General features: G+C 50.8%; 4 protein-coding genes and 1 long non-coding RNA gene across 5 annotated transcripts in view; 4 read left to right on the top strand and 1 right to left on the bottom strand.

Moving 5' to 3' along the window:
* Positions 1 to 2477: 2477 nt before the first annotated feature.
* LOC137895143 (membrane progestin receptor beta-like) lies at positions 2478 to 4254 on the top strand. The gene is made up of 5 exons (XM_068740631.1): positions 2478 to 2771; positions 2844 to 2956; positions 3236 to 3392; positions 3464 to 3679; positions 3964 to 4254. Exons 1-5 carry the CDS (start codon positions 2478 to 2480, stop codon positions 4252 to 4254), a joined length of 1071 nt encoding a protein of 356 aa, XP_068596732.1.
* A 2163-nt stretch (positions 4255 to 6417) lies between these two features.
* Positions 6418 to 8413, top strand: si:ch73-204p21.2 (uncharacterized). The gene is made up of 7 exons (XM_068740611.1): positions 6418 to 6539; positions 6691 to 6751; positions 6829 to 6895; positions 7260 to 7331; positions 7591 to 7653; positions 7730 to 7789; positions 7928 to 8413. Exons 1-7 carry the CDS (start codon positions 6418 to 6420, stop codon positions 8182 to 8184), a joined length of 702 nt encoding a protein of 233 aa, XP_068596712.1. The 3' UTR covers positions 8185 to 8413.
* Positions 8414 to 10397: 1984 nt separating this feature from the next.
* LOC137906418 (zinc finger protein 395-like) lies at positions 10398 to 15218 on the top strand. Its single transcript, XM_068750718.1, has 9 exons — positions 10398 to 10408; positions 11698 to 11846; positions 11921 to 12218; positions 12311 to 12513; positions 12586 to 12686; positions 13046 to 13298; positions 13373 to 13447; positions 13865 to 13935; positions 14101 to 15218. Exons 2-9 carry the CDS (start codon positions 11706 to 11708, stop codon positions 14210 to 14212), a joined length of 1254 nt encoding a protein of 417 aa, XP_068606819.1. The 5' UTR covers positions 10398 to 10408; positions 11698 to 11705; the 3' UTR covers positions 14213 to 15218.
* gtf2a2 (general transcription factor IIA, 2) lies at positions 14236 to 17552 on the bottom strand. Its single transcript, XM_068750834.1, has 4 exons — positions 16517 to 17552; positions 15974 to 16078; positions 15739 to 15896; positions 14236 to 15509 (listed from the first exon to the last, which is right to left on the bottom strand). Coding segments are annotated over exons 1-4 (336 nt in total). The 5' UTR covers positions 16589 to 17552; the 3' UTR covers positions 14236 to 15508.
* A 613-nt stretch (positions 17553 to 18165) lies between these two features.
* Positions 18166 to 21462, top strand: part of LOC137898526 (uncharacterized) — a 33984-nt gene continuing 30687 nt past the window's right edge. Inside the window, exon 1 of the long non-coding RNA XR_011105605.1 lies at positions 18166 to 18207. This is a non-coding gene — a long non-coding RNA (uncharacterized lncRNA). The remainder of the gene's footprint in view (positions 18208 to 21462) is intronic.

The following is a 21462-nucleotide window of genomic DNA, read 5'->3' as shown; positions in this document are numbered from 1 at the left end:
CAAAGGCCGAGACAACAAAACTCCCTGATAGAAATTTCATTTTAAAGATAAAGTTACGCTTTTATGCGCATTCCACCATTGGTTGTATGTAATCAGAAAGTCCAACTGGACCAATCAGCCACTAGCTTAGCATTTTAGCATTATTCACTTGTTATATTTGTGGCTATAATAACAATCAACAATAATAATAATAAAAACAATAATAATACCTCTGAGCTTACGTCTATAATTTAACTGTCCAAACAAACCTTTGAAGAATCAATTAAAAATGTAATTATCAGGTGAGGCGATTTACCTGTACCAAAATAATAATGTCCATATTTTTTGTCAACATTGTGCTTTCATAAAGATATTCTACTCTGATTGTAAAATTTGGAAAATCTTTTTTTTCTGTTTTTACCAGAAACCGACCACTTTCAAAAAATTTAGCATTTGATCATTCTGATGTTGACTAATAAAAAATTATAAATAAGCAGTATTTTTATATTCAGATTATCCCTTTGTTTGTCTCATTTCTTAAAAATGAAATTACATTCTCAGCACAACATGGTCAAAAATCTTGACTTGATTTAATTGTTGGCTAAATTGATTATTTGACAGGTGAAACTCGAACTTGACTAACGAAGGCGGAGTTTCAAATGACCAGTCAGTGTGATTAGTTACCTGACAGGTGCGGTATGTGTGATGTCACACCTTGAAGGTTATTCTGTTAGCTAGACAATAAAAACTAGCATAGCGTGCTTTAGTAGCTAATACTGATGTTAGCATGCTGAAGTGGCTGACACTGATGTTAGCTTGTCGTAGTAGCTAGCACTGATGTTAGCCTGCTGCAGTGGCTGACACTGATGTTAGCTTGTTGTAGTAATTAGCACTGATGTTAGCCCGCTGCAGTGGCTGACACTGATGTTAGCTTGTTGTAGTAATTAGCACTGATGTTAGCCTGCTGCAGTGGCTGACACTGATATTAGCTTGTTGTAGTAATTAGCATTGATGTTAGCCTGTTCTAGTAATTAGCACTGATGTTAGCCTGTTCTAGTAATTAGCACTGATGTTAGCTTGTTGTAGTAATTAGCACTGATGTTAGCTTGTTGTAGTAATTAGCACTGATGTTAGCCTGTTGTAGAAGCTGACAGCGCTATCAGGACTGAGCTAGCATACATTCAGGAGCTAGATTTCCCCCTTTCTAAATATTGGAGGTATTTTTCTTTGGATTTCCTCAACGATGACCTCATCGTCCTGATGTCACAGCGGTGTGGGCGGAGTTTACTGGAGGCTACAGGTGGAGTTTACTGGTTGGTGTGAAAAGTGTCGACCGCTTTGATGGTTATGCTGACTGGTTTCCCAAGAATCACTCAAACCAGGTCAGAAAACCTCCCAGGCGACCACATCAGACCAAACCGCTCACAAGGCCACGGTGACGTCACAGCAAGGGGCGGGACCACAGATCCCATATATGGAAACAGGAAGCTGGAGACCAGCCATCGCTTCTATGATGGAAATTAATTTAATGACGTGAATCAGAGTAAAATATTTATTTAAATGACGCTTAGAACCGAGACATTTAAAAACTCATGTGTGTATATATATATAAATAGATTATATATTGTTGTATGTTTTATAACCAGCTACAGGTGAAAGTAGCCGGTGGCCAAATGCAGCAGCGGCGTCTGCTCCAACCACGGGACGGACGGACGGACGCCGTCTCGGCTCGGTCCCCGTCCGGTACCGGTCTGTCACTGTGGGCTGCACCTGCGTCTGGACCAGAACCAACTGAACCAGAACCTGAATCAGAACCTGATGGGGCTCAACAAGAACCAGGAAGTCACCGGTAATCAAAAAAGATGAAACAATAAAAGGAACTTTAAACTGAAGCACAGAAATAAAGTGTGTCCTGTCCAAAGGTTCTGGACGGATCCAGGCTCCAGATGTTTGTTGTCATGGTGACGGGATGTAAATGCAGGCGGCGTTCTAAATGATAAAAGAGAACGTAAAGAGAAAAAATACTTTAATACTGTGTGTGTCAGTCTGTGTGTGTGTGCGCGCGCGCGCGTGTGTGTGTGTGTGTGTCTGTGCGTGTCAGTCTGTGTGTGTGTGCGCGCGCGCGCGTGTGTGTGTGTGTGCACGTGTGTGTGTGCGTGTGTGTGTCAGTCAGCAGTCTGTTGCGTCTCATGACTGCAATTAGCTAAATTATCTGAAAACAAGAGGACCGTGTGTGCGTGTGTGTGTGTGTGTGTGTGTGTGTGTGCATGTGTGTGTGTGTGTGCGTGCGTGTGTGCATGTGTGAGTGTGCGTGTGTGTGTGTGTGTGTGTGTGTGTGAGAGAGAGAGAGAGAGACAGTCATCAGTGGCACGCAGCACCGATGTCACACGCTAAACGCCCTGGAAAAGGACACATAAATCGTCTCCGTTGGCGTGACGACGGCTCAGAGGTCAGGTAGGTCACCCCTCAGGTGTTGCCCCGCCCCCCTCGCCCCGCTCATGTCCGACTCAGGATCGTCTCTTGTGCCTCGGGTGTCGTTCGCCTGTCCCGCTCTGTGCCTCGCCCCCCTGCCTCCTCCCTCCCTCCCCCCCACGCTGCGAGACGTGGACGTCCCCCCCCTGTTTCGGGACCGGTTTGTGCGATCCGGGTACCGTCCCGTGGGCGTGGCGTGGCGCTGTTACGTCCTCAGCCTGTTCCAGATCCACAACGAGACGGTGAACGTGTGGAGTCCCCTGCTGGCCGCCGTCTGCGTGGCGATGAGGTTCACAATGTTCGCCGTCCTGCAGGGAGGGGTACGGAGCGGCGCCCGTCCCGTTTCATCGCCCGATGCTTGGGAGTTTGTGTCTGACCTTTGACCTCCTCAGGGGATCCTGGGATTTCGACTGCAGGGTCCTGAAGGCCAGGGTTTCTCTGTGGACGCGTCCTCGCTACCTCTCGTCCTCTACGCTGTCTCTGCCGTCACACACCTGAGCTGCAGGTGAGACTAAAACACCCAATTCTTTATTGTTAGTTAACTATTTATTGATTATCTATAATATGTGATTGAGATTCCTTTTGGTTCACAGACCTCTTATTCCTGTCCCTTTTATTTTGTCTTCTTTACATCGTAATAACGTCCACTGTCCCTCCCAGAATCCTTTGCTGCTAAATGCTAAGCTAATAACAGTGGCTAACTCCAGCAGGCTGAGCTCTCTGTGGCTCCAGAGTGATTGATCGTTTGTTAAATGATCACCGATCACCTGGTTGCCGTTGGCAGCGCCGGCGCTCACCTGCTGCAGTCCCACTCGGACCCGGCGCATCACTCGCTCGTCTTCCTGGACTGCGTGGGCGTGGCCGTCTACCAGTACGGCTGCGCTCTGGCGCTGTGCGTGTACACTCCTGACAGCACCTGGAAGCAAAGCATGCTGGGACAGGTGCGTTGATGAGCATCACGTCTGTCCTCAGCGGTCGCCTTCAGCTGTACCGATGATGTCATCTCCTGCAGGTCTTCCTACCTGCCGCCGCCGTCCTCGCCTGGCTCTCCAGCGCCACCTGCTGTTGGGTGGAGCTTCATTTTCATCAGCAGCATCCCCTCCACAGGAAGTTGTGCCAGGTGATGCCGATGGGCGCGGCCTACCTGCTGAACATCAGCCCCGTCGCCCATCGGCTCGCCACCTGCAGCTGGCCGAGCGGAGCTGCACTGCCGCTGCACGTCCTACAGGTGGCGCCTCCTTTTCCATTCATCCTTTCCACCTCTTTATTTATTCATTAATAACAAATGTTTACAAACGGTGACCCCATGTTTACTCCTGGATGGACAAACAAAAGCCTACACTGTAAAAAATTATTTTAGATTGTCAGCACCGCCAGGAGGAGGAAGACGATGAGGAGCGATGAAGATTAATGCTTCAGCAGAGTCGTGTTAATATTCTACGTTTTTTATTCTTAAATGCTGACGGCGTCGCTTCCTGTAACATCTCACGTGACCAGTCCTCTGTCCACCAGGTGGTGCTGTTTCCCCTCTCAGCCTTCTTCTTCTCTTGTCCCATACCTGAATGCTTCGCCCCCGGCCTCTTCGATTTCATTGGCCGCAGCCACCAGCTGTTCCACATCCTGCTGGCTGTTTGCACGCTGGTCCAGCAGGAGGCGCTGTTCCAGGACTTCCTTTGGCGGCGGCCGGCGGTGCTCAGGGAGTTTGGGGAGGCGTGGCTCCTGATGGCCTGCGCCTCCTTCCCATGTCTGATGGTCTGCTGTGGTGTGACGGCGCACGCTGGGTGGAGGCGACGAAGGGGTTAAACAATCTGGGACCGACTGTTTGAAGGTGTTTGAGGTTAGGTCACCTTCATCTTCATCATCATCTTCATCATCATCATCTTCATCATCATTATCAAACTCCAGCGCTCATTCAAGATTCAAGATTCAAGATTCGTCTTCCACAATTTATGGTTTCTGCTTTTTTACATTGAACAGAGCCGACCTGAGACCGGATCTTGATCTGAGACCGGCTCTGGATCTGAGACGGGCTCTGGATCTGAGACCGGATCTAGATTCGAGACCGGATCTGACCTGAGACCGGATCTGGATCTGAGTCCGGATCTAGATTCGAGACCGGATCTGACGTGAGACCGGATCTAGACCTAAGACCAGCTCTGGATCTGAGACTGGATCCAGACCTGAAACCGGCTCTGGATCTGAGACCGGATCTAGATTTTAGACTGGATCTGGATGTGAGACCGGATCTGGATCTGAGACCGGCTCTGGACCTGAGACCGGATCTGGACCTGAGACCGGCTCTGACCTGAGACCAGATCTAGGCTGTAATGCTGGTCCTGGTCTCAGGTGACTTGGGTCAGCCCTTCATGATCTCAAACAGCTTTGGGTCCCGTTGGTTCCGGTCCAGTTTCCCTCCTCAGAGCTGCAATAATAAAAACGTCTCACACCTGAGCGACCGACTCCTTCCTGCATCAAGCCTGGAGCTGGTGGGCGGGGCTACCTTCACACACCTGTCTCATGAAACAAAGTTACAGAAACTGATTTTTAAATCGGACCGGGGCCAGAAGCGAGTCGCAGAACGTCGAGTAAACGTCTGTCATTGTAACATTCCAGCTTCACCTGTTCAGCCCCGCCCCCCCGAGGAACGGGCCAATAGGAAGCTGAGGAATAACTCCATCCGCGAAACGCGATGAAAGCGTTGGACGGAGCAAACGACTCTTTGATATCTCAGCTATGTTCGGAAAAACACAACTAAAGTTTGCCCAGGGGGGCGGGGCTGGAGGACAGGTGATGGGCGTGGCCCATGAACTGTCAATCAACAACAACAATTTAATATATTTCACACAGACGGAGGAGGAAGAGGTCCACATCTTCAGGGTAACCGGTCCTCGGAACCAGAGACCCGGAGGACGGCGTGCGTGTGTGTGTGTGTGTGTGCGTGTGTGTGTGTGTGTGTGTGCGTGCGTGCGTGCGTGCGTGCGTGTGCGTGAGAGACGAGGGTGTGTGTCTTTAAGCAGCTCAAACAGCTCAGTGTTTGTTCAGTCTGTCAATGAATAAAGCCGGAGCGGCTCCTCCTGCTTCTCCCAGGATCACAGCCTGAACCCACAGCTGGACAGGTAGGTGCGCCTCCTTCTGCTCCTTCTGCTCCTCCTGCTCCTCCTGTGTGCGTGAGAGTCACGCACATAAACACAGCCACACCTGGAAACGCCTTTATGCGTGTTGTGTGTGTGTGTGTGTATCCGGACGCACGTATGATGATGTGTCAGCATGCGTGAACGCACTCACTGATCTCCTCCAGGCTTTATGCTAAGCTAAGCTAGCTCGCTGCCGGCTTTCACCGTTTTCCTGTTTGACAGGAAGCGCCCGGGATGATTGACGACTGATCTGTCCCTTCAGTCCCCGCTCAGCTGGACCCGAGGACGATACCAGGTACATGCCGAGGTGGCTGTCCCACGCCCGGCGCCGGTAGTTTTAATACGTAAACACGGCTGAGGTATGTTCACGCAGCGCTTCCTCTCAAAGCAGGAGGAACCGCAAAGAGCTGCAGGAAAAATTCTGGAAAGATTCTGTTTGTTGAATCAAGACTGAGGCGTCCTTTCCGGCGTCCTTTCCGGCGTCCTTTCCGGCGTCCTTTCCGGCGTCCTGTCCGGCGTCCTTTCCGGCGTCCCGACGCCGAGGGTTCGTTTGGCTCCGTATTGTCGTTTGTTTGTTTGTTTACCAGTTATTTGAAACCCGCATGGACTTTGTTTCTTTTTTTATTCCGTGGTGCTCAGGAGGAGGAATGTTGATTAGCATCCGTGTAGCTACCAGCGCTAGCACAGAGACAGGATGGACGTTTGGGTGGGACGGAGAAGCGGAGACAGAACTCTGGATTTTTGATCATCCATAAACAGAAATGTTCCGGGTGCACCTCCTCTTCCTCACCTCCTCTTCCTCGCCTCCTGTCCTCTCTCTGTCTCAGTGACCATGGCCGTTGTTGGGGCAGAGGTCGCCGGCTCCTGGGTCCTGTCACCGGGACCCGTCACTGTCTCCATCCTCCTCCTCCTCCTCTCCATCTTCCTCACAGCTCTGTGCAGCAAGTGTATGAGGTCAGCTGGTTGTTTCACACCCTGAAAGAGTCCAGGTTCACACAGTGAAACAGTCCAGGTTCACACAGGGGAACAGTCCAGGTTCACACCATGAAACAGTCCGGGTTCACAGAGTGACACTGAAAGTGCTTTTTTGTCTTTTCTTTTCCAGACATTCATTTGAGCTTCAAGATTCTAATGCAGACAAAAATCCCTCAAATCTCATCAGTGTGGTAAGAGACCGTTGACCTTTGACCTGTGTTCATTTCAAACATGCAGAGGATGAAATACATCTCATGTTATTTGACAGGTGAGCCTGGAAGAAGCCTTAGAAGTGAGGGAGAATCCATCCATCAACGAGATCATGAGTGACGAAGGTGAGCATAAACACACACACAAACACACAAACACACAAACACACACACACACACACACAATATGAATATATTATCAAGTGAAACGTCGATGCAGCGGATACGATGACACATAAGGCTGCAGTTAACAGGAAGCTAACAGTAAAATATGGCTGGCATCATGCTGACACTGAGCAAAGCATTATGGGTAATAGATGCTTCACACAAAATGCGAGTCAGGCACAAAGTCGGGCTTCATATTCCTCCGCTGCTAAAGTGAAAATAGAAATATAAATTCTTACAGAGATTCCTCTTTCAGTTTGTTTTTTTGGATTATAACATGTAAATGTGAATTTCACAATGTTTTTCTGTCTCTTTATGTTTGAAGTAAAGGCTGTCTCCGCCACTAACTGGAATGACCACTGGGGGGCGCCACAGAACCCAGAACAGAACCACCACGGTCCGTTTGCCTCCTGTTTAAAGTTCATGTTTACAGTAAACACCTTCATGGAGATCTTTGTTCTGCCACATTTCTTTCTCTTTTCCTCTTCGATATCGATAAAACCGAGTAAAACAAAGTGATCAGTTCGTATCGACTGACTGAAAACAAACAAGCAGGGCTATATATCTATATTGATTAGCTGTTAATCCCATCGCCACAAATGCAGATTTAACTCTTCTAAAGTGATGAATGATGATGAAATGAACTTTGACCTCAGCTGTTCAGACCAATGGCAGCGCAGCGGCGACGACGACGCCAGGTGAACCTGAACCTCTGTCAGGTACTTTACTTTTAGTTTACATCCTGTTGATCAGAAACTATTTACTCCATTTCCCATGATTCTTTTCTGTTCAAAGAGAATGACGTCATCGAGTTGATACCGTGGAGGAGCCACCTGAGGGCGCCGGAGAGCCACGGTCCGTGTTTACCATATTTAGTCCAAATATTTGTCCATTATTTTGAAGTCATTTTAAATGAATCAATTTGTATTTGTCAATACTGGGGGGGAAGACGTAGGAGCAATAATCAGTCCGTTATTTACTTCACCTGTCCAGACTCCGCCCACATCTGCCACAAAATCGAGGGTCAGAAGAGCACCGGCGCCGACTGTTCATCGCCACCGACCAATCAGCAGCCAGAAGAGGACAGTGGCGCTCACGTTGCCATGGCAACGGACAGATATCAAACGTATGCCCAGGTCAGCAAGAAAGTCAGGACAACCACGCCCCCTGTTCGCACACCTGAGGAGGTGCAGGAGGCGGAGGAGGTGTCGCCTCCGCTGCCTCGCAGGGAGACGCAGCTGGAGGGATGATGAGGATGAGGATGAGGATGATGATGAAGGATGGCAGCTGAAAGAAAGATGCGTGGATGACAGGAGGAGTCCATTCTAGCATCCAGCACATAAAACAGATCATCTGATCAGAGTATTGATCGCTTTCTGATCACCTGTGTAATTTTCCTTCCTTCCCTTCAGACACTGAAACTTTCTGAAACATATTTCACTTTACGTTTTAACGTTATTTTGAGCTGCTGCTTGATTCACTCTGTTTAAACGTTGTTCCATTAAATCAGCGGCGAAATGAAGCCGACGGGTGAGACTGACAACTGTCAATAAAGTTATTTGAAGGCTCGTCTGTGGCCGGGAGATTATTGGCTAGTGGAGGGTTGAGCCTCCATTTTGTCTCTGCTGTAAGGAGGGCATCATCAGCGTAAAGGGACGTCCAGGAAATGAGGACGTCAATGAGGGAGGAGGTGAGGATGGACTCCATGAGGGAGGAGGTGAGGATGGACTCCACGAAGGAGGAGGTGAGGATGGACTCCACGAGGGAGGAGGTGAGGATGGACTCCACGAAGGAGGAGGTGAGGATGGACTCCATGAGGGAGGAGGTGAGGATGGACTCCCTGAGGGAGGAGGTGAGGATGGTGGAGGAGCTGGATTCCTCCTGATGTGAACCATCTCTTCCTTCAGGCCACCCTCCTCTCCTACATTAGCGGCTAACATTAGCGGCTAATGTTAGCCGATCTCTAACTCAAACATGTGAACAAACGTGTCTGTCAACAAGTTGGAATCATGAAAAATGATGAAACGTTGGAGGAGCATGAAGTTTCCAGTCGATCGATAGATGAGTTAAAAATATTTAAATAAAGCAAGAGGAGAAACAGACGTAGAAATATAGAAATAGAAATATAGAAATAGAAGACAATCTGCTGATTCTGTCTGTTTGGAATGAAGAAGCAGCTTTTCGGAAAAGGAGTCTGATGATGATGATGATGATGATGCGTCAGTGGAAAGTCGATCACATGACTCAAGTCTTACAGGATGTTACAGTCGGTTCCATCAGATCAACCGTCACCATCCATCCGTCATCCGTCACCCATCCGAGAACAGTTTGTTTAAACAGAACAGAACTGCTGACAGAAAAGTATTTCATTGTGAGAGTTGTTGTTTCTTTCTTTCTTTCTATTTAATAATTGTTGTTGTTTCTTTCTTTCTTTCTATTTATTTGTTGTTTCTTTCTTTCTTTCTATTTACTTGTTGTTGTTTCTTTCTTTCTTTGTTTCTTTGTTTGTTTGTTTGTTTCTTTCTTTCTTTCTTTGTTTCTTTGTTTCTTTCTTTCTTTGTTTCTTTGTTTCTTTCTTACTTTCTTTCTTTCTTTCTATTTACTTGTTGTTGTTTCTTTCTTTCTTTCTATTTACTTGTTGTTTCTTTCTTTCTTTCTATTTACTTGTTGTTGTTTCTTTCTTTGTTTCTTTGTTTGTTTGTTTGTTTGTTTGTTTGTTTGTTTGTTTGTTTGTTTGTTTGTTTGTTTCTTTCTTTCTTTCTATTTACTTGTTGTTGTTTCTGCTCTCTAATAAACAGGCCTGGAGTGTGACGGATCAAACTAACCACCATGAGGAGCAGGAGGAGCAGCGGGAGCAGCGGGAGCGTCACGTAGCTCACGAGCGGCAGTGAGGACATGACGCTACGTGCACGTACACACGCTTCGAGGGGGGGCGGGGTTACGTACGTTACGCAATCAGAGGATCTGCTGATTCTGATTCTGCTCGAAGTAAAACTGTGAACTATTGAAGTACTCAGAAGTAGGACTAGAAGTACTTCGGACGTACTTACAGTACTCGTGCGCATGCGCGCAGCTTCCACTGTCACATCTGTACAGTAAACAACAGACCTCGGTGGGGCGTGTCCTGCGCCCCACCAATCAGCGCTCAGCTGCTTCCCACGTGGTCGTCTTGTTTACTACAGCGCCTCCGCGGGGCTTCTGGGAAACCCCGGAGCGGATCAGCTGATCGGAGCCGCGGAGGGTCGCGAGCAGAAGAACTCATATTCATCAATAAAGTGATCGATGACGTCAACACGCTGCCGTGACCGGTGTGTTTGTCGTTATTGATCCTGGACGGTGTTTGAATGGGAGGCCAGTGCGATCCAGTCCGCGTGCGCGTGAAGCCCCGCCCAGCCCCGCCCCCCCCGTACTGGTCGCGCTCCGCTCCCAGTGAGCACCAGTGGACTCTCCGGACTGGGAGCGATTGGACTGCAGGTACGTGACCAGCGCGGCCTCGCTGCTTCTTTGGTCATCGATAGTATCGATGACCTTTTTCCACATAGTTCTACTGGTTGGTTCTACTGCTGGGTTCTACTGGTTGGTTCTACTGGTTGGTTCCGCTGCTGGGTTCTACTGGTTGGTTCTGCTGGTGTTGTTTGGTTCTGGTGAAGATGAAGATGATCCCCTTTTGTTTCTAACCTGCAGCTTAAAGTCATTGATTGATTGTTAAATGATCGATCGGAGGCTCTTTTTAGGATTATTGAGGACTTTTATTGTGAGCTCGGCTGTGATTGGCCGAGCGCTGCAGAGCAACGGGGGGGTGTGTCAGCAGCATGCGTGTGTGTGTGTGCGCGCGTGTGTGCGCGCGTGTGTTGTTTTCTTCGTGCTGAAAATGTTTATATATTTTTACACTTTAAACCGTCGCGTTTTGACATTTGCGCGTTTCCGGTTTTAAAGTCACGTGTCTCGCGGGACGTTTGACTTCAAGCTGAAACTGAAACCAGTTTGAGTGTGAACGCAGTGAAGTGGATTAAACCGGACTAATCACTGGTTTCTCTGGAGGTGCTCCCCACTTCCTGTGCGTGTGTGTGTGTGTGTGCGTGCGTGCGCGCGCGTGTTGGGGTTCCTGACGTTATTTTCACAGGTCATGAGTGGAAGATTTCAAAGCGATGAAGTAACAGATATGATGACAGAAGGAGAGTACTACTGTAGTACTCTAACAGTACTGCACTCTAGTGGTACTCTTGCGTACTGGTACCATGTCCGGTGGTTCTGTGCGTCTTTGTGGGGGGGGGGGTTCGGGTCGGGGTTCTGACCGCACGGTCACGAGGTCCAGGAGCACAAGAGGTGACGGGACGCGGCCTCTGATTGGTCGACCTCATTTAAAACACCTGCTGCTTAATTAGCATTTAGCAAGCTAGCTTTGAGCGTTTCAGCGAGGGAATATTTATTATGAGGATGAGGAGCGGGAGGAAGGAGGAAGGAGGAAGGAGGCGGCTGCTCCTCATCCCTCTGTCTCACGGGAAATATGATGCCGCAAAAAAACAGCTGATGAAATATCCATCAATGACGATGGAACTATCGATGACATCACCAGCAGCAGGAAGTTCTGCTCGGAGGCCGCCGCTTCGGGTCGGACTCCTTCGTCGTATCCCAGAATGCAACAGCGGCAGGAAGTTCTGCTCGGAGGCCGCCGCTTCGGGTTGGACTCCTTCGTCGTATCCCAGAATGCAACAGCAGCAGGAAGTTCTGCTCGTCTCACACCGTCAGTGTTTCTGTTCCAGAACCCGACATGCTCCCCAAAACGCGTCTGGGCAAACGTTCCCCACTCGGGGCGTTGGTGGGAAAAGAGACCGACTGCGCCGGAATCGCCATGGCAACAACGGCAAGGCAACAGACCGCCAGCAGAGTCAAAGGTCACGCTGCGCTGAAGGTAAAAATGAGTCGAGCAGCCTCCGGCAGATCGGCAGGCCTCTCGTCCAATCACAGCAGCCGCTTCTCTCTCAGGTGTATTTCCAGACCGGCGGCGCCGCTGACGCTCCGGGTGCGGTGGAGCCGCCTCACCCCCCGATGAGGGACGCCTCTGCCCGGCCGTCCTCTCATCCGTCCTCCTCCTCCTGCAGCAGATCCGTGTCCTCTTGCATCGACGTCCCCAGAAGGACGTCTCCGCTGAACCTCATGAAACGTCTCCGCCCCGCCCCGCCCTGCGGCCGGAGGAGTCCGCAGGAGGTGGACGTGGACGAGCTGATGGCCGCCATGGTGCTCAGCAGCCTGTCCTGCAGCCCCCCCCTGCTGGACACGGCAGGTACGACAGCGCGACCGCTACGAACGTTTCAATGGAAGAACAGGATGTTGAATGTGAGACGCCCCCCCCCCCCCCCCCGGTGTGTCCCTCAGCTCCTCCGATGGACTGGGGGGGCGGCGAGCTGTCCGACGGCAGCAGCAGCGGCTACTGGAGCATCGGCCACGGCAGCGGCAGCCCCGCTCCGTCTCCACCAATCACAGACCCTGCCGCCGTCGCGGCCACGCCCACTGACGAGGGGCTGGACATGGAGCTGGAGGAGGAGCTGTTCGATGAGCCGGCAGCTCGAAAGCGCAGGGTGAGTCGGCGTGGGCGGGACGAGACGCCACCGTGGGCGGGGCCGGCGTGCTGACGGTGTCTCCGCCCACAGAACTCCATGAAGGCGGCGTTCCGATGTCTCTGGCCCGGATGTGGGAAGGTCCTCACCTCAGTGGTGGGAATCAAACGCCACATCAGGACGACGCACCTGAGGTGAGAAACACCGGAGCGCCCTGGAAACGAGACGTGACGCTTTTATTTTGGTAACGTTATTATTAAATCGATTGATTGATTATTGATTGTTAAACCTAAAGATTTAGGCGCGATCATTCTTATACAGTCGGTAAACTGAATATTCCAAGTGCTTCTGAAGATATTTAGATGTTTTTGACGTTTCAGGATCCATTAATTAATCGATTAATCAATTAAAAGTCACTTTTAGATCAATCACAAAGTCAAATTTGTAACTTAATGAGTTGAATTAATGTCCAAATATTTCAGAATCTCAGCTGCTTCTAAAAGTTACATGCCAATAAGTTCTGATCCGGTTTGCCTGACCTTTGACCTCTCAGCCATGGCGGCGGCGGTAGCGATCAGGAGCGTTGTTCCCGGAGCGAGGAGGACTTTTACTACACGGAGATCAACCAATGGGACGAGCAGCAGGCTCCGCCTCTCTGCGCCGGACCCGCCTCCCCCACCTCCTCCTCACCTCCCAGTCCTCCTCCTCCTCCGTCTCCTTCTCCTCCAGTCTGCGCTACTCTGAGTTGCTCCGCCCCTCCCTCGTCAGGCAGATCCTGGCAAGTCCAATCAGAGCACTCCTACCAGGTGGGCTGGGCCGGAAGGTGTGTATTTATATTTGTGTTGTTTGTGACACATGATGCAAACTTCATTTCTTTTAGGCTCCACCTCCCAGTCATGTCACCGCGGCGCCTTCCTGTCACTGGATGGCCCCGCCCACCACCTGCCTGAAACAGGTAAATGTTCGAAGAGGCTGCTGAAATAACTTCACTTGTCAGGACGCCGTCCGTTCAGTGACATCACCTGTGGGCGGGGCTCGCGTTCTGTCTCAGGTGAACGTAGCGTGTAGCTCTGCAGGCTGCTTCCGGTCTGGTTTGGCTCCGCCCCCCTTCTGATGTGGTCGTGGATCCTGCGCAGCGGCCCGTTGTTTGTTTCCCCCAGCAGCCCCGAGAAGCCGGTTCAAACTGGTTTACAGTGAGGGGGCGTGTCCGCGCCTCCCTGGTGGTTTTCATTCAGCAGGAAAATCCCCTCCATTCAGGAGCCGTCAGTCTGCCACAGCGCAGTGCTGCCACCTGCAGGCCGATGGAGGCCACAGCAGGTTGTTTGGCCACAGCTTACCCCCACTCTCCTCCTGCCCCCCCCCCCCCAAACAGGGTTTGGCGTTTCGGGTGCGTTCAGTCAGTGTGGGAGAGCAGTGGCTTCATCAGCACAGCGCCCCCTGCAGGTCAGTGATTTCTCAGTGCATTTATTACTAGTTATTTGAATATAATTAAGTGTTTACTTATAATTTGTATTCAAATATATAAAAGGAATTATATAATAACATAAAGACTTTATGAAATGATCTCATAAGTCGAGGAAACCTCGCTGACCGTTTTCTCCCCGCTAGGAGGATTCGCGGCGAAGCCAAGAAATGTCGTAAAGTGTACGGCATCGAGCGCAGAGACCAGTGGTGCACTTCCTGCCGCTGGAAGAAAGCCTGCCAGCGCTTCCTCGACTGAAGAGGAAGACAAGGAGGAGGAGGAGGAGGGGTCGGGGGCGTTTTCTACTCTCTGAAAGCAGAAAGCTATTTTGTTTTATACTTTCTACATTTGCTAGAAGCAGCCTTTTCTCTCAAACATGCATTTAGTAGATTTTGTGCTGTCGGTGCTCCTTGTTGAGGCAGCTATGATGTGACCTTTGACCTTGAGTCTTTCAACTGTAGCCAAACCAGCAGAGTGTCAGGAACCGGTTTATTTGTTGGAACTCTTTATTTTAAACCCTGAATTTCACAAAGCGGGTGCAGGACCCCCCCCCCCCCCCCCCCCCGAAGATGGGGACTGGACAGTCTTCCTCCTGAGGAAGATTCATCAAGCTGATCTGAGCTCAAAATGGCCCCGACAGCTGAAGCTTTCATTCTAGCCTCGACGCTACCAGATTCACTGAAACACCTGCATCCAGCGGTTTATCCGCTACCCGCGATGCTTCCACCACTCCAGCAGAGGGCGCTCTGCAGGAGCTGATCCCACCGACGAGTGCGTGTACATGCTAATGCTTTAGCTTAGAGGCTACAGTGAGGAATGTTAGCTCTAAAATGGGTTATCCTAATCTGGGCTCAACCTGAAGGCGATGGAGGCGGTTACCTTTGTAGGCCCCGCCTCCTGCAGTCGACGGTTTCATTTTTGCCGGAGCGTTCCTGTAACCGCTCCGGGCGTTTACATCGAGCCGCCGACCGTTTGAAACCAGAAGCCATTTCCACTCAGAGGAAACGACACGCAGTATTGATCAGCAGCTCTTCCTTCGTACAAATACGCATTTCACGCTGAATATATTTTCGCAGTATCTGCTTCTTCCTGATTTGCAGTGCCGAGGATCAGATCAGCGTTCGCTCCTGAAACTTTCAAGGCGTTTCCCTGCAGCCGATCAAACGATCAATCGTCTTCCCTTTGCGAGGAAGAAGTGATCGGCGTGTTCCTTTTTAAGACGCACTCTTTTATACGCGTTACAATAAACGTGAGACGATGCTGATGACGAGTATTCGTTGTTCTGATCAATACCTGACGCACAGAGGCCGTTTTAAATAAAGTTTTATTAGAGATGTTTCAAATGATAAATGGAACACAAACCTGTAAATGGATAATACTTAAAAAAAACCACAGAACTGATGCAGGTACAGCGAGACGCACGCACACACACACACACACACACACACACACACACACACGCACGCACACACACACACACCGACTCTGCTGTAATAAATTATATGTACAGTCCAGGTCCGTTTGAGGAGACGGTCGTCCTCCGCAGCGCCGGAGTCTGGAAGAGAAGAAGGTTTAAAACACGGAAACGAAGCATCAATACGAGAATCGATCTGAAACGCTTAATCTGAAACGCTTAATCTGAAACGCTTCAGGAATCTGAAACTCTTCATCTGAAACGCTTAATCTGAAATGCTTCAGGAATCTGAAACGCTTCGGGAATCTGAAACGCTTAATCTGAAACGCTTCGGGGATCTGAAACGCTTAATCTGAAACGCTTCGCTCACCATTTCTCCGTTTTATTCTGCGTCGACTCGCTCTTCCCGTCGCAGGCAACGATCTTGACCTTGTCAAGCTTCACGAGGTCGGTGACCTCCCTGAACTCCGCGTCGTTCAGGACGAAGGTCCACACGTTGTCGCAGAACCGGTAGGTGTTCAGGGAACCCTGGGGAGCAGAGGGCCGACAGGTGAACGTCCGACGCCTGGACCACGCCCACGCTCGGGGGGGGGCACCCAACTCACTCTGAAGTTGACCCGATTGCGGACCCGGTTGGCGAGCGCCGTGTTGATGGCTTTATCGAACTGCAGCAGGACCTGGAGCGCCAGCTGAGGAGTGATCTGCTGAGTCTGGACACACAAACGCGGATTCAGAGCCGACTCAGCGGCACCGCGCCGTCCGGCTAACTGTTAGCTTCAGCCAATCCGGACCCACATCCGCTGCGTCTTCATTTCACATGAGATTCAGACCAATTCGAATTTGGGACGTATGCAAATGAGGAGGACGAACGTCACGTGATCAGCGATGGAGGCCGAGTCGAGCCGTTTCGGAAGTAATGACAACTTTAAGCCGACTCTGGCCTAGTTTCACGTAACACAAATCCCGAGGAGCTTCTCTATTGTTTATCTGGTTTATTTAAAACAGTTAAATTTATAATAAGTGTTACACAATTTACGCGACTTGATTTTACTGCTAACAAACCAGCGTTGCGGCTAACGAGCTAAAGTTTGTTCAGCGACGCTAGCTAGCAGCCTGCTAACGGAGGCCAGCTCCGCGGTTGGCCTCACCTGGATCAACTCGTCCAGACTCTCCTGGAGGCTGTTTCCCAGCGTCGTGTTCCGGTACAGCTGATACGCCATGACCGAAACTCCGGTAGGACCGAGTAGCACTGCGCTAGCCTGCAAGACGAACTCACACCGCGCTCACAGAGCTAACACAGCTAGCCACTTCCGGAACAGCAAGCGCGCGCCGCAGATCCTCGTCGACCGAACGTCGTTGCTTCCGGTTACATGTTTCAAAATAATGTTTGAGCATATGTTTGCGCAAACGCCTGAAAACTTGATAGTTAAAATATAAGAGCTCATAATTATAGGTAATACGTGTACGGCCGTGTTTTCTTCTGCGAAAACTGTGAACGTGTTATCTGAAGGAACGTACTCCATGATTTAAATGCTGTATCTTAAGCTTCATGGATGAAACGTCTTCAATCCCGAAACAAGAACTGCTTCAAATTCTGCTTCAGATCCAGTTTGACCCGATGAAAGAGAAACACAAATACCAAAGATGTTTTTTCTCTTTTCTAATAATGTTAGATAATAATGTTTTTTTCCCGGTTTTATTGTGAAGGGACAGTGTCATTTTCCTGTTTTTATTCTAGTTAGCTTGATGACAAGAGAAATGATTTTGTCCACTAGATGGGAGCAAAGTATTAATCATTAAAATCTCAAGGCAATTCGTTCTTCCCGTCATTTGCATTTTGAAGTATATTTCAGGGTCAATTTAAGAGTTTATCGATTATTATTGAAGTTTTTTTTTTACATGCTTTAAAAAATATGAATACAGTCCTCGTTATAAATTGTGAGAGGGTGGAAAATTAAGCCAGTTCTTTAGTATTACATTACCGTGGACAGAGTCATAGCCTTATTTATAGGCGTAGAGGGTTTAATGTAATTGTCTGATGTGAATAAAAATAAAAATAAAGCTAACAGAATATATAAATATTGATTCTAAGTATTTTAAGTATGCCGTTTACCTCATAAATTACTCGAGTGATGTTGGTGTGTAATTCAGACTTTGGTACAAAACCAGTAGAGTTTGTGTGACGGTGAAGAAGAGGATGAGGGGGGGGGGGGGGCGGTGCCGTCTAATTCCTGAGTCCAGGGGTCGCCATCCTAAACAAAAAGGATCTGAACCAAAGAGCTCGTTGTCTTTAAAGCTTTTCTCTTTGTTCCGTGTGAATATAAATAAACTCTTCCACTGATAAATATTCCATCATTTAGAAACCTGTTTTACCAAAAGCTGTTTCATTTAGAATAATAGCTGCATCCTGTTTAATAATATTCCTATATTTATAATAAAAAAACAAGCAAATAATTTCATTTATTTACTTATTGTACTTAAAAATAAATCGCAGCAATCGCAATTAAACAGACAGAAAATTAAAATTGTAATTAGAAAAAGAAATCACAATTTAAAACGTATTTTGTCTGTCGTAGAAACGCAGACACCTGGAGACCAGAGCGACTTGGAACCAGAGCGACTCGGAACCAGAGCGACTTGGAACCAGAGCGACTCGGAACCAGAGCGACTCGGAACCAGAGCGACTCGGAACCAGAGCGACTCGGAACCAGAGCGACTCGGAACCAGAGCGACTCGGAACCAGAGCGACTTGGAATCAGGATCGACTCGGAACCAGAGCAACTCGGAACCAGAGCGACTCGGAACCAGGATCGACTCGTGGTTTAATCCTGCGGATGCGGTGAGTCCACGGCGTTTGCTCCGCCTCCTGACAGTGCTGTGTGTGTGTGTGTGTGCGTGTAGCCCCAGGTGTTAGCGTTACCGTGTTCATTAGCCGTCCTCAGGGGTACTGACTGGGGCGGGCGTGTCAGAGGTGTACAGGTGTGTGAGCTGATGCTGCAGGTGTTTCTGCCGTGACGTCAGACGGCCGGACTCGTGTTTCAGCTTCAGCTTCAGGTTCATCTCGAGGCGCTCGTCGCTTCCCGAGGCCGGCGTATCGACCCGGATCGAGTCCTGAGGTCAGATCTGGTCCCGATGATGCTCCGTCATCACAGTGACCTGAAAACACACCTGTCCTCCAGTCAGCACACACACACGCACACACACGCACACACACACGCACACACACACACACAGACAGACACACACGCACACACAGACAGACACACGCACACACACACACACGCACACACACACACACAGACAGACACACGCACGCACACACACACACACACAGACAGACACACACACGCACACACACACAGACAGACACACGCACGCACACACACACACACACACACACACACAGACAGACACACACACGCACACACACACACAGACAGACACACACGCACACACAGACAGACACACACACGCACACACACACACAGACAGACACACACACACACACAGACAGACACACACACACACACACACACACAGACAGACACACACGCACACACAGACAGACACACACACACACACACAAGAACAATGCATAGAGGAGGTCTCTGAGGGCCGTATCTGCATATGAAATGAGCTCATTATCATAACGGAGAGAGGAGCTGCAGGAGCCGCCTCCCACTAATCAGCTGGCCGCCTCCCACTAATCAGCTGGCCACCTCCCACTAATCAGCTGGCCGCCTCCGCATCAGGAGCAGCCGTCACACCTGCAGCATTCTGGATGGCGACCAATAGAAACGCTCCTCTCAGCGGTGTGCGTTCTAACAGGGACACCTGAACAGCCTGCAGGGGGCGGGGCTTTATATTCACCTGTCCTGTTTGAAGGTGCAATGAAGAACATTGTGGAGTGTGTGTGTGTGTGTGCGTGTGTGTGTGCGTGTGTGTGTGTGCGTGTGTGTGTGCGTGTGTGTGTGTGTGTCCTGGACGAACTGTCCAAAGTAATGAATTACCACCGTCCAGCTTTTCAAAGTGAGTCGGATAATAAGAGCTGAGACGTAATTAAATTTGCGGCTGAGCGACCTCAAGGGAGTTCACACATAAAACCATGATGGATGGACACGCACACACACACACACGCACGCACACACACACACAGACACACACGCAGAGGGTCATACGACATACTTGTCGTTTGAGGACCTAAAGTCAGTGAAAGGATCCCTGACGTGTGTGTGCGTGTGCGTGTGCGTGTGCGTGTGCGTGTGCGTGTGCGTGTGCGTGTGTGTGTGCGTGTGCGTGTGCGTGTGTGTGTGTGTGTGCGTGTGTGTGTGTGCGTGTGTGTGTGCGTGTGTGTGACGTGATGAATGAACACACCAACACTTTCTCTTACGTGAGATCAGCTAACAAACCGCAGCAGATTATATATGAACTTTCTTTCTCTCGCCTTTGTCTCGGAATCGCCCCCCCCCCGTCCCCCCCCACCCGAGTGTGGGACACGAGCGACCTCCCCTCAAAGTGTTTTATGAATGTAATCGCCGGCATCAATCACAGCGAGGCGGCCAGGCATGGGTTAATACTCTGATCTGTCCCGGTTCGGAGGAAATGGACCTGAAGACTAATGAAAGAGACACTCCAGCAGCGCCGGGAATCAATCTGCTGTCACCGAGGGCGTCCAATCAGCACGCGGCGCCGCGTGATGTCATCGATCCAACAAGGCGTCGGCGCTGAGATAATAAATAACGCTAAAAGATGACGTTTGGAAAAGGCCCCGCCCACTCCGGAGCGGCCCGACAGGTGAAGCTGCTCTCGCTCGGATCCTATTGGTCGGTCAGGTGTGACGATGGCGGCCTCGGTCACGCCCGTCGTGCTGAGCGAACATCCGTCTCCATCGCAGGACGGGACACTTCTGGGTCAGGAAGCGTCTGATCGGGGGCGGAGTCGGGGGGGAGACCGCAGCAGGTAGCTGGGCAGCGAGCCAATCAGACGCAAGCGCCGTCGACATGGAAACGCCACAGCGGCGTTAAAAGCATCAACAACAGATATTAACCCATTCAGTGCAGCAGGAATGCCCTCACCCATCTGCCCTCACCCATCTGCCCTCACCCGTCTGCCCTCACCCGTCTGCCCTCACCCGTCCGCCCTCACCCGTCTGCCCTCACCCGTCTGTCCTCACCCGTCTGCCCTCACCCGTCTGTCCTCACCTCTCTGTCCTCACCCGTCTGCCCTCACCCGTCTGCCCTCACCCGTCCGTCCTCACCCGTCTGCCCTCACCCGTCTGCCCTCGCCCGTCCGCCCTCACCCATCTGCCCTCACCCGTCTGTCCTCACCCGTCTGTCCTCACCCGTCTGTCCTCACCTCTCTGTCCTCACCCGTCTGCCCTCACCCGTCTGCCCTCACCCGTCCGTCCTCACCCGTCTGTCCTCACCCGTCTGCCCTCACCCGTCTGCCCTCACCCGTCCGTCCTCACCCGTCTGTCCTCACCCGTCTGTCCTCACCTCTCTGTCCTCACCCGTCTGCCCTCACCCGTCTGCCCTCACCCGTCCGTCCTCACCCGTCTGTCCTCACCCGTCTGCCCTCACCCGTCTGCCCTCACCCGTCCGTCCTCACCCGTCCGCCCTCGCCCGTCCGCCCTCACCCGTCTGCCCTCACCCGTCTGTCCTCACCCGTCTGTCCTCACCCGTCTGTCCTCACCTCTCTGTCCTCACCCGTCTGCCCTCACCCGTCTGCCCTCACCCGTCCGTCCTCACCCGTCTGCCCTCACCCGTCTGCCCTCACCTCTCTGTCCTCACCCGTCTGTCCTCACCCGTCTGTCCTCACCCGTCTGCCCTCACCCGTCTGTCCTCACCCGTCTGTCCTCACCCGTCTGCCCTCACCCGTCTGTCCTCACCCGTCTGTCCTCACCTCTCTGTCCTCACCCGTCTGCCCTCACCCGTCTGCCCTCACCCGTCCGTCCTCACCCGTCTGCCCTCACCCGTCTGCCCTCACCTCTCTGTCCTCACCCGTCTGCCCTCACCCGTCTGTCCTCACCCATCTGTCCTCACCCGTCTGCCCTCACCCGTCTGTCCTCACCCGTCTGAACTGTTGGACGTATCCG

This window comes from Brachionichthys hirsutus, chromosome 1 (genome assembly GCF_040956055.1).
Source record: "Brachionichthys hirsutus isolate HB-005 chromosome 1, CSIRO-AGI_Bhir_v1, whole genome shotgun sequence".
Lineage (NCBI taxonomy): Eukaryota > Metazoa > Chordata > Actinopteri > Lophiiformes > Brachionichthyidae > Brachionichthys > Brachionichthys hirsutus.
The sequence above is the reverse complement of the archived record's forward strand: the minus strand, read 5'-3'. Positions and strand labels throughout refer to the sequence as shown.

Bases quoted from the DNA above. Each gene is read 5' to 3' on its own strand.
- LOC137895143 (XM_068740631.1), top strand. From the start codon at position 2,478: ATGTCCGACTCAGGATCGTCTCTTGTGCCTCGGGTGTCGTTCGCCTGT. The intron at 2,772-2,843 runs GTACGGAGCGGC...TGACCTCCTCAG, and splicing joins TCGCCGTCCTGCAGGGAGGG to GGGATCCTGGGATTTCGACT. The intron at 2,957-3,235 runs GTGAGACTAAAA...TGCCGTTGGCAG, and splicing joins GTCACACACCTGAGCTGCAG to CGCCGGCGCTCACCTGCTGC.
- si:ch73-204p21.2 (XM_068740611.1), top strand. From the start codon at position 6,418: ATGGCCGTTGTTGGGGCAGAGGTCGCCGGCTCCTGGGTCCTGTCACCG. The intron at 6,752-6,828 runs GTAAGAGACCGT...GTTATTTGACAG, and splicing joins CCTCAAATCTCATCAGTGTG to GTGAGCCTGGAAGAAGCCTT. The intron at 7,654-7,729 runs GTACTTTACTTT...TTCTGTTCAAAG, and splicing joins TGAACCTGAACCTCTGTCAG to AGAATGACGTCATCGAGTTG.
- LOC137906418 (XM_068750718.1), top strand. From the start codon at position 11,706: ATGCTCCCCAAAACGCGTCTGGGCAAACGTTCCCCACTCGGGGCGTTG. The intron at 12,687-13,045 runs GTGAGAAACACC...TTGACCTCTCAG, and splicing joins ATCAGGACGACGCACCTGAG to CCATGGCGGCGGCGGTAGCG. The intron at 13,448-13,864 runs GTAAATGTTCGA...CCCCCCAAACAG, and splicing joins CCACCACCTGCCTGAAACAG to GGTTTGGCGTTTCGGGTGCG.
- gtf2a2 (XM_068750834.1), bottom strand. From the start codon at position 16,588: ATGGCGTATCAGCTGTACCGGAACACGACGCTGGGAAACAGCCTCCAG. The intron at 16,079-16,516 runs GTGAGGCCAACC...TTGTGTGTCCAG, and splicing joins GTCTGGACGAGTTGATCCAG to ACTCAGCAGATCACTCCTCA. The intron at 15,897-15,973 runs GTGAGTTGGGTG...TCTGCTCCCCAG, and splicing joins GCAATCGGGTCAACTTCAGA to GGTTCCCTGAACACCTACCG.